The sequence below is a fragment of the Macrobrachium rosenbergii genome, chromosome 1, assembly GCF_040412425.1.
Source record: "Macrobrachium rosenbergii isolate ZJJX-2024 chromosome 1, ASM4041242v1, whole genome shotgun sequence".
NCBI classification, from domain to species: domain Eukaryota; kingdom Metazoa; phylum Arthropoda; class Malacostraca; order Decapoda; family Palaemonidae; genus Macrobrachium; species Macrobrachium rosenbergii.
Window position 1 is genome coordinate 15,671,599 of NC_089741.1, and position 17,500 is coordinate 15,689,098.

General features: G+C 37.1%; 1 protein-coding gene across 3 annotated transcripts in view; it reads left to right on the plus strand.

Annotated features, from left to right (window-relative positions):
• The window catches only part of LOC136827774 (synaptotagmin-15-like), a 457,185-nt gene that overhangs the window by 364,151 nt on the left and 75,534 nt on the right, over positions 1–17,500 (plus strand). For 2 of the 3 annotated variants that reach the window (XM_067087135.1, XM_067085600.1), the window contains 2 exons: positions 10,603–10,647; positions 11,629–11,845. In XM_067087135.1, the coding sequence (XP_066943236.1) occupies positions 10,603–10,647; positions 11,629–11,845 (262 nt within the window). The remainder of the gene's footprint in view (positions 1–10,602; positions 10,648–11,628; positions 11,846–17,500) is intronic. The other variant, XM_067086401.1, reaches the window with a different exon arrangement.

Here is a 17,500-nt window from a genome sequence, read left to right on the forward strand (position 1 = left end):
TGGAATAGACCCATCCTCACCATCGTAGCCAAGTTATCAGGTGGGCAACGTGACCCCGTTGTGATTGTGGAACCCGGGTTTGTTTCCCGCTACCAGACATCATTATTTCTTCATATTTCTTGCACTTGGGATCTTGAGGCTCTGTAGTGACAAGCGTATCGAAAAAAGCACGAAGAATTCGAGAAGTTAAGAGGGCATCGTGGACATTACAATTACATATATATATATATATATATATATATATATATATATATATATATATATATATATATATATATATATATATATATATATATTCAGAATTGCAGATGGACCACCCTTTCCCGTATTTGAACCGTGAGAGGACGGAACCCGAGATGCATCATTAATTCACTATAGCGAGTCCATTACATTATTAATGAATATCGAAGGGAAACCAAACATTCGAGGGATTGGTTTCCTGAGCGGAGTGAAGAAATATTGGTCGTCTTTCTGACAGATCGGCAACCTGTCTGGGCTTTCTGCATCATGAAATAGGTATCTCATTTGCATGAACTGTGGAGTACATGATAGTTTCTTAACTGATGCATCCATTTTCTGTTTTGTTAATTATAACTTTTATATCACTGTTAAGTTTTGGTGAAGGATTTTGAAACGAACAGGGGCTGAAATGAGGGACTATTTTCTTACAGATTTAATCATTAGATCTGACCCTTGTTAGCTTAGTAGAATTGGTTAGCTTCTTTGCTAATGTGCCTCAGAACTGGAAACGAATTCAGTAAATGAATTAACCTTCTGATGAGTATAGTCACAAAGTTCTGTCTATAATTCATGGGTTTCGCCAGCTAAGTAACGAGAGCTCTTATCTTTCTTTACCGAATAGTTGGTAATTCCATGTTTCATCAGACCTACTTGTCCTTCAGTAATCGTCAGAAGGCAAAATTTTTGACTGAGATCAAAGACATTAAGTAACTCATCCACTCTCACTCCGTTAGTTCTTCATTGGAGGGGTGGGTAGAGCGCTCGGTTAGCACGCTGTTGGCCCAGCGTTCGACTCTCCGCCCGGCCAGTGAAGAATAAGAGGAATTTATTTCTGGCGATACAAATTCATTTCTCGTCATAATGTGGTTCGGATTCCACAATAAGCAGTAGGTCCCGTTGCTAGGTAACCAGTTGGTTCTTAGCCACGTAAAATAAATCTACTCCTTCGGGCCAGCCCTAGGAGAGCTGTTAATCAGCTCAGTGGTCTGGGTAAACTAAGATATACTTACTTTCTCACTCCGTTGGCTCTCTCGGGCCTCTTGGTGACCTATGGCAGCTTGCACCAGACCTCTCCACGCTCCCCTGTTGAGTGCTGCATCTCTCCGGTTACTCCCAGGATCCTCCACTCCCAATTCTCTTCGATCTCTGAACACATTATCTTTCCATCTCTTCCTCTTTCTCCTCAGAGGTCTTCTCCCTTCCACTGATCCTTCCATAGCCACTTTAGGCATTCTACCCTCTTCCATTCTAACCACATGTCCAGCCCAACGTATCATCTGCGATCTTACATAGCCAGTTATTAGCTGTTGTCTGGTTAAGTCTCCCATTTCATCGTTGTACCTTCTCCAAACACCTTCATTTATATCGTAAATGGAACCTGTAATTCTGCGCAAAATGTTATTTTCAAAAACCAGTAGTCTCTGCTCTCTATGCTTAGTCAGTGTCCAGGTCTCGCAAGCTGATAATGGTGCTCTTAAGACCTAGTAACAGTACTATGATCTAAAATAATTCATATTCTATTCCCTTTGCGAAACCATTTCCTTTTCAGCTCCCGTCTACATTAATCAGGAGATATTCTAAATTTTTCTGTAACGCTAAAAGGTTACGATTTGTTTTCTTGACTCTCATAAAACCAAAATCTTTAGCTTGTCTTATGATGTTCTTCATATACAGGGTACTATTTAACTATATTATTTATTTCATGAACTTTCAGTAAGGCGTAAAATATTTGACATTTTATTTTTTGTATTCTAGTTCCAAAGTATTCATTGACGTGTAACTTTGTATTACTCAAACTCTGTTAATTCCTTTTTGTTTTTTAAAACTGGTTACAGCTGGCAGATATATCCTTTTATAATTTACTACAACCTCTTTCTTTTCGCTGGTTAGTTTAAAGAACATAAAAAGTAAAAAATGCGCCGAAGTTTCTTCAGCGCATTCGAGTTTTCTGTACAGCCGCTACAGCGTATAATCAAGGCCAGCGAAAATAAATTTATCTTTCGATGGTCTCAGTATAATGCTGTATGAGACGCGTCCCATGAAACTTTAACCACGGCCACGTGGTGGCCTGTCCTATATCGTTGCCAGACGCACGATTATGGCTAACTTTAACCTTAAATAAAATAAAAACTACTGAGGCTAGAGGCCTGCAATTTGGTATGTTTGATGATTGGAGGATGGGTGATCTACATACCAATTTGCAGTCCTCTAGCCTCAGTAGTTTTTAAGATCTGAGGGCGGACAGAAAAAGTGTGAACAGAAAAAAAGTGCGGACGGACAGACGAAGCCGGCACAATAGTTTTTGTTTACAGAAAACCAAAAAGTTAGTCGCTAACGCCTTGTTTCTAATATTATTTTTGATGTACCTTTTATTAGTCCTCATTAGGTCTGTTATATCTTATTGTCTTCCTGGACAATATCTTTTGCCTATTCGTGGCTGTTTTTAAATATATATGTCCTAAAAAAGCTAAGATAGTATTTTGAAATAAGCATTTTTGTATAAGACTGGGTGTTTCAGGTGGAATTTTATAGAAATTGCATATATGTCTTTCAGATTTTACACGTGAAAATCAGCTACTGTTCTACTTTTCATGCAAGCACCAAAACCTTTTTTTTAAATGTCAGTCAATAACTTTCTTTCATATGACTTTATATTAAAAGATTTAATTTTTCCATATTCTTCATGTTTTTAACAACCTCGAAGTCTTTCGAGAACTATACAGGTTTTTCAATGTAACATTATCAGAAACATTGATTAAAAGATGACCAATAGCATGGTAATTATAATTCGTTGAATATTGCCAACAGGTGACGAAATCGTACATGGCCAGATTCCGGAATGAATGTTGTGGTCTACAAAAATGTTACTCAGGACCAATGCTGTGAACAGTTTTCTATATGCTTGTAGTTTACAAAGAACAGTATAATGATGATATCTTATCATTATCACTGTTATATTTATTGGTTTGTTGAGCAGCTGTTTCTCACTATTTTATTATCCTGTTAGGCATTCAGCCTTGTCTGAAAAAGAATACAAATAGGATTTTAGTTCTAATTTAACATAAAATCATCTCAGTACAAATGTGATAAGTTGCAGGATCACCAAGATCATATAGCTGCAGTTGGACAAAGTCCAGAGGTCTACACCAGGTCTTTTACGGCCTTACTCACCTTACCATACTCTTGGGAGGCCTCCAGGTAAGGACCCTTAAGGCTGGTTTAACTCAACCACCCACCAATCAAGAAAATATATCCTCGACGACTGCATAAATTACGTCACCAATAGGAACTCTTCGTTACAAAAGTATGGAGTGATTTGCCAATTAGTTTAGATGAAGTGGATTTGAAAGTTTTTTTCACGAATATAAATAACGACTATATACTTCATATATGCTACAATTAGAGTTAGTAATATCGAGAAAACCTCCGTGGAGTAAGAGATCACAGATTGAAAATGAATCAACTGGTATAGAGGTCGAAGCCCTACTTTTCAAACGGGCCCAGAAATCCATTTGCCAAAAGATTGGGTTATTGAATCATTGATCTCGAAGGAAAAAAATCTGACAGTCAATTATGACTCAATTTCCCCCCCCCCTCTTTTTTTTTTATCTCTCTTCCTTTCCCATCTATCTCCTCTCTTTTCTTCAGAGTAGGACCAAGAGATAGACCTAGATTGGTAGAAAGAAAACGAAGCCTTTCAAACCTTTCGTTCTGATGATGAAAGAGTGAAGTCGAGATTTGGTAAAGTAACGGATCTCCTTCTGAATTTCACGAGAGATTGTACACGAAAGAGGTTGACATATTGTTCTATCATTTTCTATTTTGTAAAAGAATTTCCTTCACTTAGGCGATAAGTTTATTTTGCCATGATGAGAATATCAAAGGTTTTGTTAAAATGTCAACTGAAAGCATTAGTGTTAAGAACAGGCATATTTAGAAGTAATTTTCTCCATTATTTCAAAGTGTAACCAAGTTTAATCTGACACTTACGTATTTCATTTGGCTACACTGAATAAATCATTATACAAATCGCTATATACTCCTGCAACCATAACAATCGTTTTCCCAGAGGTTTTAGGTAGCCTGAGCAATCTTATTTTATGGTCACTAGCTATGTTTCGCACATAGGCATCAGGCAGTAGATGGGAACTAATTTATACGCATGTAAACCATCTGTAGGATAGTCTACAAGTTCCATTTAGTCAATAGAAACAACATTTTCTTTTAGTTCTATTTATCGAATTAAATTGAATATAGAATTTAGGCCAAAGGCCAGGCACTGGGGCCTATGAGGTCATTCATCGCTGAAACGGAAATTGGCAGTAAAAGGTTTGAAAGGTGTAACAGGAGGAAAACCTCGCAGTTGCACTATGAATCAATTGTTAGGAGAGGGTGGAAAGTAAGATGGAAGAAAGAGAATATGAAAGGAGATACAGTAAAAGGAACGAAAGGGGGTGCAGCTAGGGGCCGAAGGCACGCTGCAAAGAACCTTAAGTAATGACTGCAGTGCACAGCACGAAGTGCACTAGCGGCACTACCCCCACCGAGGAGGGGGTTCTGTTTATCGGATGAAATATTTTACCTACTGGTAGGAGCATGATCCACTATCTCTTCCTGGTGTTGAAAGTGCGGCTTTGTATGAAAGCGGTAGTGTGCTGTAAAAATAACTATTTCTTATCCTCTCACTAGAAGTCGTTTTTCGTGTTCCCGTTCTTTGCTTGCATCTCTTCATTTCTTCTACACAACCCTCCCAACAGACACCTCTCTCTCTCTCTCTCTCTCTCTCTCTCTCTCTCTCTCTCTCTCTCTCTCTCTCTCTGTTTATCTACATAATTGAAATTCTATTACGTTTTCATGCACGCAGTTTGTTCCCAGTCTATGGGCTCAACACACAAACACACACATTATATTATATATATATATATATATATATATATATATATATATATATATGTGTGTGTGTGTGTGTGTGTGTGTGTGTGTGTTTGTGTGTGTGTGTGTGTGTACATACATATACATATACATATATGTGTATGCGTGTGTGTCTAAAGTTTAGGTATGTAGAGGCAAAAGTAAGAGATATACTTTGAAACAAGATTCTTCCCTTGAGAGGATCTATTTGGAACTCGGTGACCTGATCATATACGCTTGAAATTTTACACGACCTGGCCGTTTTTATGAATATGGTGGCTTTAATGTCCTTCATTCCTGTTAGCTTTATATATGCGTGAAGTGGATCTATATTTTTTTTAGCTCTCTGAGGATCATATTCATATGCTCAGCGTCATCGAATAAACTCCGAAAATCATTCTTACGACTTTATTCAAGAGAATGGCGGCCGCTTTTTCACAGGGGTTTATCGTAAGCCAGACTTTATTGTCTAAGTATCTCAGGAGAGATACAATAACCGCTGCGTTTTCCTGTCGTGACCTACTTCCCACTCCTCGTCTTTCCAAACAGTCTCGTTTATTAAGTAGCAACAGAGCAGGTCAGTTTCCGAGAATTAAGTTTGGCGAAGTGAAAACAAAGTTTTAAGGAAGAACAATCATCTTGAGTTTTTCACCTAATGTTCTAAGCCTCTAAGGTGATGTTTTGCGTTGAGGTGTTCAGGAAAAGGATTCTTCTCGGATTTATTATGGTTGACGAGGAATTTCGTTTAATGAGGAACGAAAAAATGCTTTGGAATTACTGTCCGTCTCAGGGACCGCGAGTCATCGTTTTTCTCAAATATCTTTCAAACTAATTATTTGATCAAAATGGTACTTTGGCACAGTGTACAAGACACCTCCCGCTAATTTTTGGTAATATAATGCATTGTCAAACGATGTTAGTTACGGCGTTTACTCTTGACTTTTAAAGGCAAAGTCGCATGAGTCAGCGGGACTAATCTACGTAATCAAACGTCCGCTATTCCCTATAGACAGAAAAGATGGGGAGGAGATGGGGAGTCCAGGAAAGTGGGTTGGGGAGGGATGAGGCGGGGAAGGGAGAGGGAGGGACGAGATGGGGGATAAAGGATGTTCGAATGCTTAGTTTGGCGATGCTTGGCAACACCATGTAAGTCAAGAGTAAACGCCTTACCAAAAATTAGCGCGAGGTGTCTTGTACAATGTGTCAAAGTACCATTTCTATCAAATAATTAGTTTGAAAGATGTTTGAGAAGAACGACGACTCGCAGTCCCTGAAATGAATAGTAGTCTCTCAGGCTTCGTTGATTAACAGCCTTCAGAGTAAGAGACAGTGGTGTATAATTTCGCATCTACAGGGTGCCCCACAAAAAAACAGGAAATTTTAGATTTACATTATTTTGCACACTGTTGCCTGGCTCAGAGCCAATACTCCTGACTTCATTGAACCTAAGGAATAGCCCTCAAAAAGTCCAGATCTGAATGCAATGGATTTTGCCATGTGGGGTTTACTGTGACATCAACTTTAATTACAGAGGAGAGAGGTCACAGACATACAATCCTTTAAAATTCTGTTGATGGAAGCTTGGAACAATATCCCGCTTGAAGTCATCCAAAGGGCGACTGGAAGTTGGCTAAACGGTCTACGTCGTTGTGCAGCTGCCCTTGGAAACCATTTTGAACACCACATCTAACTTTCATGTTTTTGTTCTGTTTTAACAAAGTTTCAGTTAACAACAACTGTGTTCTGTTTCCAGCAATTAAATAAACTATACCAAATTTCCTGTTTTATTGTGGGGCACCCTGCAGTTAAGCCTCGTTTATTCGATGAGTCAACTGAGAGAAGCAGCAAAATATTGTGTCCCTGAAAATTACGGATTTCTTCGTTGACCTAAACAGTATATTATGTACCTGGTGGTTCGTCGACTATGGCAGGTCAGCGAGGGGGCCGGCGTGCCGGGAGACCAGGAGGGAACAAAAGAAGAGATGGGATGAGATAGATGAGTGATAAATACCACGTCAAAATGTATGCCTGGTTACCATAACGAACCGGTATTAAACTAGTACTCAGGGAGTGCATACCTTCTCTAGTGTCAAACACTGTAAAAAATGTTTTCCATCGGCGAGAAACAGTCAGACATTTTTTTTAAGTGATTTTTTTAAATACTGTTTCGATAATGTACGCTGATAATCGTTAGCTTTCAGTTTCTTAAGCTTGGACCACTCAGAGCAAGGCTGGCCAGGCAGTTCGGCTCCCAAAATTTCGCTTTTCCCCAAAAGTCTCTTTTGCATTTGTCCCAAAACTTTATTTACTCTTGCCAGTCTTAAGGCATACAGTTAGCTTTTATTTTTGAACTTGCTCGGCTATGCTTGTCTTGTTTCACTAATAGAAATGTAACACCAGTAATGGCTATACAACAGAGGTTAGTCTACGTAATGTTGGAAACAAATGGAAGTATCCTTTCATTAGAAAAAAGATAGTTGAAATGTAGTTATTATTATTATTATTATTATTATTATTATTATTATTATTATTATTATTATTATTATTATTATTATTATTATTATTATTATTGTTGTTGTTGTTGTTGTTGTTGTTGTTGTTGTTGCTGTTGTTAAAACAAAATAAAAAGAGGAAAACAAGCTCAAAGATAATGAAAAGATGATCAGCTTTAATTAGATGCAAGAGGCTTTCCACAACGCAAACATCTTGAAAAGTGGAATACAGAATAGTGCATGAACAGCAGAAAGGGCAAAAACGCCTTGCTCAATAATTAAAAGAGCGAAACAACGCAAATACAGCACTGTTTGTAATAACACTATTGACCCTGCGTTTTACTGGGTACCCGGGAGCAAAGAGTGTGTGTGTGTGTGTCCTTGTGTCTGTGTTTGTGTCCGTGTGTGTATGCGTGTGTTCTTGATGTATTTACGTATATGCTTGCTCCCCTGCATATGCATTAGTTTTGAATGAATAAGAATATTAGGTGAGGTAATAAATTTTTCTTGCTTAATTTTTATTCCATTTAAAACTGGAAAAACTTTAACTCTGTAGGTTTTTTTTTTTTTTAATTCAGGAGTGTGATATTATGATGAATGTGCATAGACAAATAACTAATAGAAATAATGAACAACAACCAATATATATTAACGAACTAGTCTCCAGAAAATATTAAGGCCGACAAGAACTACCAACAGACATCACTCGTAATATTTCCCTAATATAATGCAACAGCGCTATCTAATCATCTGATTCCTTTACTGATATATAAAATAATATATTCTCTCTCTCTCTCTCTCTCTCTCTCTCTCTCTCTCTCTCTCTCTCTCTCATGCCTCAAAATGCCCTTGACCGACCACTAAACGTAAAAAAGAAATTATCCAAATAAAAGCCCTGTTTTCCACCAGTCGAACCTGTCTTGCTTTTCAGTGCAAATCTGAGGAGCATTAAATACTGATTAGAAAGGTTACCGAACAGACTGAATGCTGGCGCCTGATGGACGGTGAATTTCCAAATTAGGGAAATGGGACACGCTAATTCAAATGACGACCTGCGATCAGAATCAATTACATTTTACTCTTTGTGCAAATCACGATTCTTTACACCACATGCGCTGACCATGGGATGACTCAACACTGAAATTTTTTTTTTAAATTAATCTTTCTTTAATAGGGGAAGGGGGCGAATAGAACTTTCATGCTCAATTTTTTGTGCTTTCCAAATCACCTGACTGTTTTTCACTTATTCACTTAGTATTTCAATATGTATACTCTGAATTTGCGTTTGAGTTAATCTTTTTGAGAGGGAGAGTAGAACTTTCACGTTCAGTTTTTTTTTTTTTTTGTGCTTTCCAAGTATTCTGACTGTTTTTCATTTATTCGTTTAGTATCTTAATATGTTTAACCTGAACTTGCGCTTTTTTCCTCCATCCTATGGAATTCAGAGGCTCCCAGAAGATTTAAATGTCCTCTCTCTTCGCTTGGCGCTCTCACACGCCATATCGATTACTGGGCCCCTGCCGCCTCATCCAGTCGATATTGCGGACTTATCGAATAACTGTTTCAATATCCTCTCTCTCTCTCTCTCTCTCTCTCTCTCTCTCTCTCTCTCTCTCTCTCTCTCTCTCTCTCTCTCTCTCTCTCTCTCTCTCTCTCTTTCTGAGCAGCAATGGCACGTTTCTGCTACCAGAGAGAATGAAATACCCACAATTCAGTAAAAGACTAATGTTTAAAATCAACGGGTTTGTTCGCTATAATAATAAACACAAATGATATTCTGATATCATTTATGTTGCCTCATTCAAGTATATGAATAGATGACTGATACGTGTATCGTTAAAATACGACATATGCAGGTTTGGTGATTATAATAATGATAAAAACAATAAAAATTATGATCATGATGTTAATGAAAACAAATATTACTATCTGTTCATTTTAGACAGTAAGCACACTAACAAGAATACAGAAGTGTCATGACGAGAAATAGCGCATATAATATACTACATCGATAGCAGGAGGCCGTGCTAGCAGGAGGCAGCATGAAATATCAGCAGCATAAAATAAACCACGGTAAAAGAGTAAGTTTAAACAGCGACAAAAATCAACGCTCTCAGCCTGAATTATTTATTGTATTTTCGACGATCTGTCCAAACCAAGTGAAAGCTGTTCGTAACTGGGGCAAGGAAGCGAATTTCATTAAATGATGTTTAATCACAGAAGGACATTACCACTCGACTAGAATACTTTAATTTTATGCCTTATGGCTATCCTCTATAAGGCTAATATCAGGAACGAGATCAAAAAGTGCAGCTGTATTCCTAAAGCCATTGGACTAACGAAGGTTATTTTATTACTTGTATATTGATTTTCTACAGATCATTTTTCATATGATTATTTATTTTGGTGAACAAGAAGCGCATTATTCTTGTTGGTCGACAGTAACTGATTACAGTGAATTCTCTACCACGCTAGTTTTTATACGATTTTCGTCTGTCACACAACACACACACACACACACACACACACACACACATATATATATATATATATATATATATATATATATATATATATATATATATATATATATATATATATATATATAAATATATATATATATATATATATAATATATATATATATATATATATATATATATATATATATACATATATACAAACATATGTATATACAGTATATGTACAGTATATATACGTATATATAAATAAATATATATATATATATATATATATATATATATATATATATATGGACTGTCATTTTTCTGTACATTGATATGCCTAAAAATACACAATCATCACTATCCAAGACAGGAATTAACAAAATGGGACAAACACATATGTCTGAACAGTTTTCCCTTTAGATCCCCAGTAAGCGAAAGGACAGAAAAGTTGAATTAAATTTTGATTCCGTATTTGTTTTCTTCTAACCAAAGAAATGACAGCTGTGGAGGCGACTCTCTGGAAACACAAATACTTCAGTAAGTACCTTTACCATGGTGTGCCCTTGAATCTTCTGAAAGACTGAAGTGAAAACACCCTGTCTGAAGCCACATGTACCCTCAAGTTCCACACAATCCTTTCAGAAGGACGTTCCCCTTTCATTTAATCGCATTTTTTTTTTGCCAGAGGCTGAAAATAGAAACAAGGAACTATGTAGGCCTGAAATATGCCTAGATTAGTGTCACTTAGTTCAAAAGGACTGATAAACAATTGCTCGTATGGCACAGGTATAATACCTGTGTTGTTAGACTCTCCACCTCTGCTTTTTGCGAAGAAAAGAGCTCGAGGTACCTAGATTAGGTCGCCCACATCTACTCCCCATTTTTTTCATTCCTTGTTTCCCCCTATTTCAAAAAATGTATCCTTCATTAAATATTCTATGTTCGGTTTAAACCATTCATTGTATTGTAATGGTTCCCACAAACCGAAGTTATTGATCCTTTTTGGTAATATTTTTTTACTTTCCAAATTTTTTTACATTCGTGTATATAGAATTTTTAACCCTGTTCTCTACCACGTACCCTTTACAGGGTCATTTTAGCCCCATATACCTGATTTGTCTCGCACAGTTCTTTGAGGTCCTGAAGAACTGTATAGCTTAAGATCACAGCGATGAAAATATGTTGGTTATGTAGTGTTTTTTTCCTTAATAATTAAACATGTAAAACTATACCATATCTCTCTCTCTCTCTCTCTCTCTCTCTCTCTCTCTCTCTCTCTCTCTCTCTCTCTCTCTCTCTCAAACGCCTTAAAATTAATAGTTTACTATGCATTATGATATCATTTTTGAAGAATGCTCCTTGGAGAGTCGCTGTCATATTCCATAACACGCATGGCATAGTTTTTTCTTCCACCACTGGTTTAGAATGTATCTCCTTCGAAAACTTGACCAAAACTTCATATCAATGGCAAGAAATAATGACCGTAGTTTAACTGTGTTCATATTATTGCCCTCACAGGAGCTGCAAGTGCCCTTGGAACAATCAACCCAGAACTCTACAAGACAGATGAACTGGAGGGCGACTTAGACCAGTACCCAGAAGACCACATAGGCCGGGTCTGGCTTCAGCTGGAGTATCTGAGCGAGTCCGAGAAGCTTCTGGTCACTCTCATCAAGGCCAAGAACCTCCCGAGTAGGCTCATTGGATCCATTAATTCGTGTGATCCTTATGTAAGGTAAGGGCCATTTATCCTTTAGTGCATGTAAGAATCATCATCACTGACGCTTTTACATCTGAGGTTCTGAATTCTACCCTTGTACTTTTTAAAACTGATTGGCATTCAGTTCCAGTTTCCTTCCTACTTCTTGTATATCTGCTGAGTCAACAACCAAGATTCGCATCTACTCCAGTTAAGCGAACACTAACCACTTCGTGACTAAAGAATACACAGAGAATACTGAAAGAATTGTTCATTATAAGAAATAATGCATTGTTGTTAATGACAATAAGACTATTAGTTATTCACCCACTGATGGTCAAGTGGATGATGAAATTAAATAAAAATTCAAAATACTTACAGATTTTCTCACTGCTATTATTTCAGCCATATTTAGAAATGCATACGTAATGTCCAGAGCTTCTTCTCGCTGCTCCCAACTTTGTATATTTGAGTATGCTGTGTATGACCTACTGTATCATTTACTGCCACTAACCTGTTGACACGTTCATAAACAAGCTTAAACCTCTGTCATAATAAATTTAATCACTACGTACCACATTCCGTTCAAGGTATCTCAGAACAGAAACTTGATATTAAGATCATTTATTGCCTTTAGATTGGCACTGCTTTTCATAGTTCAGATTTTTTGTCATCGGTCACTTTTTCAGTACAGAACCATCTGTCCATCTTCCCTTTATGCAAATAATTATTCCCTATTCCTTGTACCATCGTCAATTAATTTCTTTTTATACACGGTAAACGACTTCAAGAGCCATTTTCTGATTGCTATATACCTTACACATCCTAGCCAGTCAATTATTCAACAGCCGCCACCATAACTAAGATTTATCACATAATCTCACCAAGACGCAGTACCTTTAGTCTCACATTTATCTCAACATATTCTCATATCATTAAAAACTTCAAGAGCCGTTTTCTGAGTGCTAGTTACCTTACAAATCCTAGCCAGTCAGTTACTTAACAGTCACTACCATAACTAAGATTAAATCATAATCCCACATCATTAAAATCTTCTTCATTACACTGAACATCAGCCAAAACGTGTGTCTCTATGCACCCACTAGCTTTCATTCATATGACATTCTTGTGTAATCATTAACCTTCTGATCGAACTTCCATTACCGTAATATTTTGAAAATCCCGCGTACCACCGTTATTTTGATATTAGTAGTCTTGTATATTATAATTTCGGCATTATTTTATAAATTGCCATTACACGATGTGAAATTGTAACCTACATTTCTTAAAAGAGCTCTTCATTCTCGTTATTTTGCATTCCATACACGCTATGCGCAAGTGATAAATAAAAAATTAATCAAATTACAATTTATAAGGTAAGACAATACCGGTACCGCCCCCCGCCCCCTTTCCCCTCCACAGCTAATACGGAAAAGCTGTAACCAGTAAACACCCCTAGGTTACGTTAGGTTGGTATTTTAAGGTTCTTTTAGTGCCCTGTCATTTCCTAGCCATTTTTGCATGAAAAGCCAAAACGGTTTTTCATGCAAAAATGGCTGGCTGAAGTCTTATTGGCCACTTACAAAATTTTACCATAATTTCTATTTAAAGGTAATGTCATCAAGGTTCCTGTGTACCTCCTCTCTCAATATTGCTATTCACATAGAAAGATTTTGAGGTTTGCTTCTCGTTTGTAAACTAACTTGGCAAAGCTGCTGTTTTGTCATCATTGTCGCCTCCGAATTTGTTGAACAAGAGGCTGCTTAGGTCTCTTACTGGATGTATGTGCACAGTTCTGGGTTTTATTTTTATAAGAGCATAAGGGATACAAATTTTCACATGAGACAAGTGAATCATCATTGCAGTACAGTATTCACAGACATAAGTAAACACACATGCACACACACACAAACAACACACACACACACACACACACACACACACACACATATATATATATATATATATATATATATATATATATATATATATATATATATATATAAATGATGTATATAAATATACATACATATACATACACATATATATGCATATATGTGTGTGTATGAATTTTATATATAAACGTGCCTATGTAATCTTCTAGTATCATTGTGATTATTTTAGATGGCACAGTCAATTTACTATATATAGTCATCTTTTAACCTTGTAACATGGGTAGACAGAAAAGGTAGAATATCTGTTGAATGTCTTGTGAATGGTCTTACCTCGGTGGAGTGAAAGTTACTTCCTCTAGAAAGAGAGAGAGAGAGAGAGAGAGAGAGAGAGAGAGAGAGAGAGAGAGATCGGCTGAAGGAAAATGTAGTTAAGATTATAATATAGTCTTACTTATGATGACAGGAAAGAAAATGAACAATGTTTTAATATTAAAAAAACTGCCTAATTTCAAAATTCATTTTAGTTTTCTGTAAAAGAAAACTATTGCGATGGCTTTGTCTGTCCGTCCGCACTTTTACTGTCTTAAAAACTACTGAGGCTAGAGGGCTGCAAATCAAACACACCAAGTTGCAGCCGTCCAGTCTCAGTAATTTTTATTTTATTAGGGTTAAAGTTAGCCATAATAGTGCTTCAGGCAACTATATAGGATAGCCCACCACCTCGCCGTGGTTAAAGTTTCATGGGCCGCGGCTCATACAGCATCATACCGAAACCAGCGAAAGATACATCTATTTTTGGTGGCCTTCATTGCACCCTGTAGCGGCTGTACAGAAAACTCGATTGCGCTGAAGTTTCTTCGGCGCATATTTTTATACTTGATATTGGTTATCCTGTGAAAATTACTTTACCTCAATAAGTAATGAAGAGAATATGAAGGAACTCAATGTACGTTCAAAATGAACGAAATACTTTCCACATTTTATCACCTTGGTGTCTCTTTGTCTGTCTGCCTGAGAGCTTCTTAAACCAATGGCATGAATTTGACCTACAAAGAACTTCATTATCGTCGCCTCATATGTGCTTGTAAAGGGTGGATGCAGCTCAAAAGAGACTACCCCGGTCTCAATATAATGCCATTTTTTCAGTTTCTTTACTCTTATTAAAAACCTAATCCCGCTGGCTCAGTGTATGTACATCATGCACACACATACACACAAACATATATATATATATATATACTGTATATATATATATATATATATATATATATATATATATATATATATATATATATATATATTCATACATACAGACAGACATATATATATATATATATATATATATATATATATATATATATATATATATATATATATATATATATATATATATACACACAGAAAGAGAGAGTGTATGTAAATGAACGATGAACGAGGGAGATTTCGTACATACATTTCAGAAGCATGGATTATTTCCCAACGCTGCGTTCAGAGAAACAGATGGACATGAAAGTAATATGAATCCTTTATAGCGTCGCTGAATCAATTCAGAGTTATGGAGTCTTCACAGCAATGGCAACAAAAGCCGCGAGACATTAATTACTGTCCACCCTTGTAGGACCTTGTAAGATTTCATTAACGATTTTGTAGAATGTGAATTCAATATATTACACGCGGTTTCAGTTTCTCTCCCTTTCAGCTTGTAGGAGGAGAACATACTCCTATTGAATGCACATAATTTGCCATGTATTTTCCTCCCTCTCTCTCTCTCTCTCTCTCTCTCTCTCTCTCTCTCTCTCTCTCTCTCTCTCTCTCTCTCTCTCTCTTAAATATATTACACACGGTTTCAGTTTCTCTCTCAGCTTGTGAGAGGAAAACATACTTCTGATTGAATACACAATCATAATTTGTCGTGTATTCTCTCTCTCTCTCTCTCTCTCTCTCTCTCTCTCTCTCTCTCTCTGCTCTGTGTATTCGTCTTAATGCAAGGGATATTGCGCAAATATGTACATAATAATACTTAAAGATAATTGGAAATGGCATATCAAGGAACTGTAATTAACAAAGTAAAGTTGCCGATTCACGACCAGTACAGTGATTGGGTATTCAGTTTCATTATTCAATAACAACCACGTTATTTCGAAGAAGGCCAATATCATTTATATGGCATTTGATCTGAAGAGAGAGAGAGAGAGAGAGAGAGAGAGAGAGAGAGAGAGAGAGAGAGAGAGGGGGAATCTTTTCATTCTGATGAACACTTAAGTTTGCAATGGAGACAAAGAGTAAGTTATTCTATAAACACTGCATTAGATAAGCTAATGGATGATGAAGAAATGAGGTTGTACAAAGGAAATATCTGCAGACATCCAGTGAGTGTAAGATAACCGTTTTAACTTTATCATAATAATGTCGAAGATTGAAGATGAATATTCGACGAAACGAAGAGTTTTCTCTGTAATCGAGAACCAAACATATTGCTCGAAAAGATGTATGTATAAATGTCTTGACAATGCTTTAGTTTTGTCGATGAATATTACACAGGGAGCTCGCTGAATACCGAAGAGAAGGACAGTCTATACGAGAGAGAAAAAGTGACCAGTATTTACATATGTTCTCAGTTCTTGCACACTTTAGAAGAGGATTTGTAAGTATCATTATACCGAGGGATGAGAATTGTTAAGATCTATACAATTCTGGATTAACCCAGTTGTCATTCTAAGTTCCGGATCGCTTCCCCGTCCGAAGAAAGCGGCAAAGGGAAACTTATGATGAGAGAAATCAATAACAACATTTCTTCTGATGGAACAAAAATAAACGAGTAAAAAATGTGCCGAAGTTTCTTCGAGGCAATCGAGTTTTCTGTACAGAGTATAATACTGTATGAAACTCTCAGTCGCGACCCATGAAACAGTCAGCCGCCGTCCATGAAACTTTCAGCCACTGTCCGGTGATGGCCTGTGTTGTTGGGAACTATAGTGGTGCCAGACGCACGATCATTGTTAACTTTAACCTTAAATCAAATTAAAAATACTGAGGCTAGAGGGCTGCAATCTGGTATGTTTGATGATTGGAGGGTGGACGATCAACATACCAATTTGCAGCCCTCTAGCCTTAGTAGATTTTAAGATCTGAGGGCAGACGGACAGACAAAAAAGCCATCTCAATAGTTTTCTTTTACAGAAAACAAAAGCAAAAACGACGAATCCCTGGAAATGTCAGAAATTTTCTGAGGCACTTCAGACAACAAGCCATAAACCTTGAGAAATTCCACAATCCTTTCTATCATTGGTTGTGGAATGGAATGGAGTGGAATATAGAGTTTAGGCCAAAGGACAAGCACTTGGACCTTTGAGGTCATTCAGCGCTGAAAGGAAACTGAGAGTAGGTAGGTTTGACTGAAAGGGAACAGGAGGAAAACTTCGCAGTTGCACTATGAAATAACAGTCAGGAGAAGGTGGGTCGCAAGATGGAAGAAACATAATATGAATGGAGGTACAGTAAAAGGAATGAAAGGGGTTGCGGCTAGGACCCGCAGGGACACTGCAAAGAACCTCTAATAACGCCTACAGTGCATCGCGTGAGGTGCACTGACGGCGCTACCCCCCTAAGGGGTCTATCATTAGTTGTCAACAACGGACTTTAATGCTCTTACTTTTTGCGTCATGAAAATCGTTGTATTTGACTAGCCTGCACATTCTTAACCTTGATTTATCTAAAAATACTTCGTCTTTGCGTGTGTTCCCTTTGTCGCAAAGTCGATCATTTTCTAAGAAAAGCTTTTAAAATGAATTCTAAA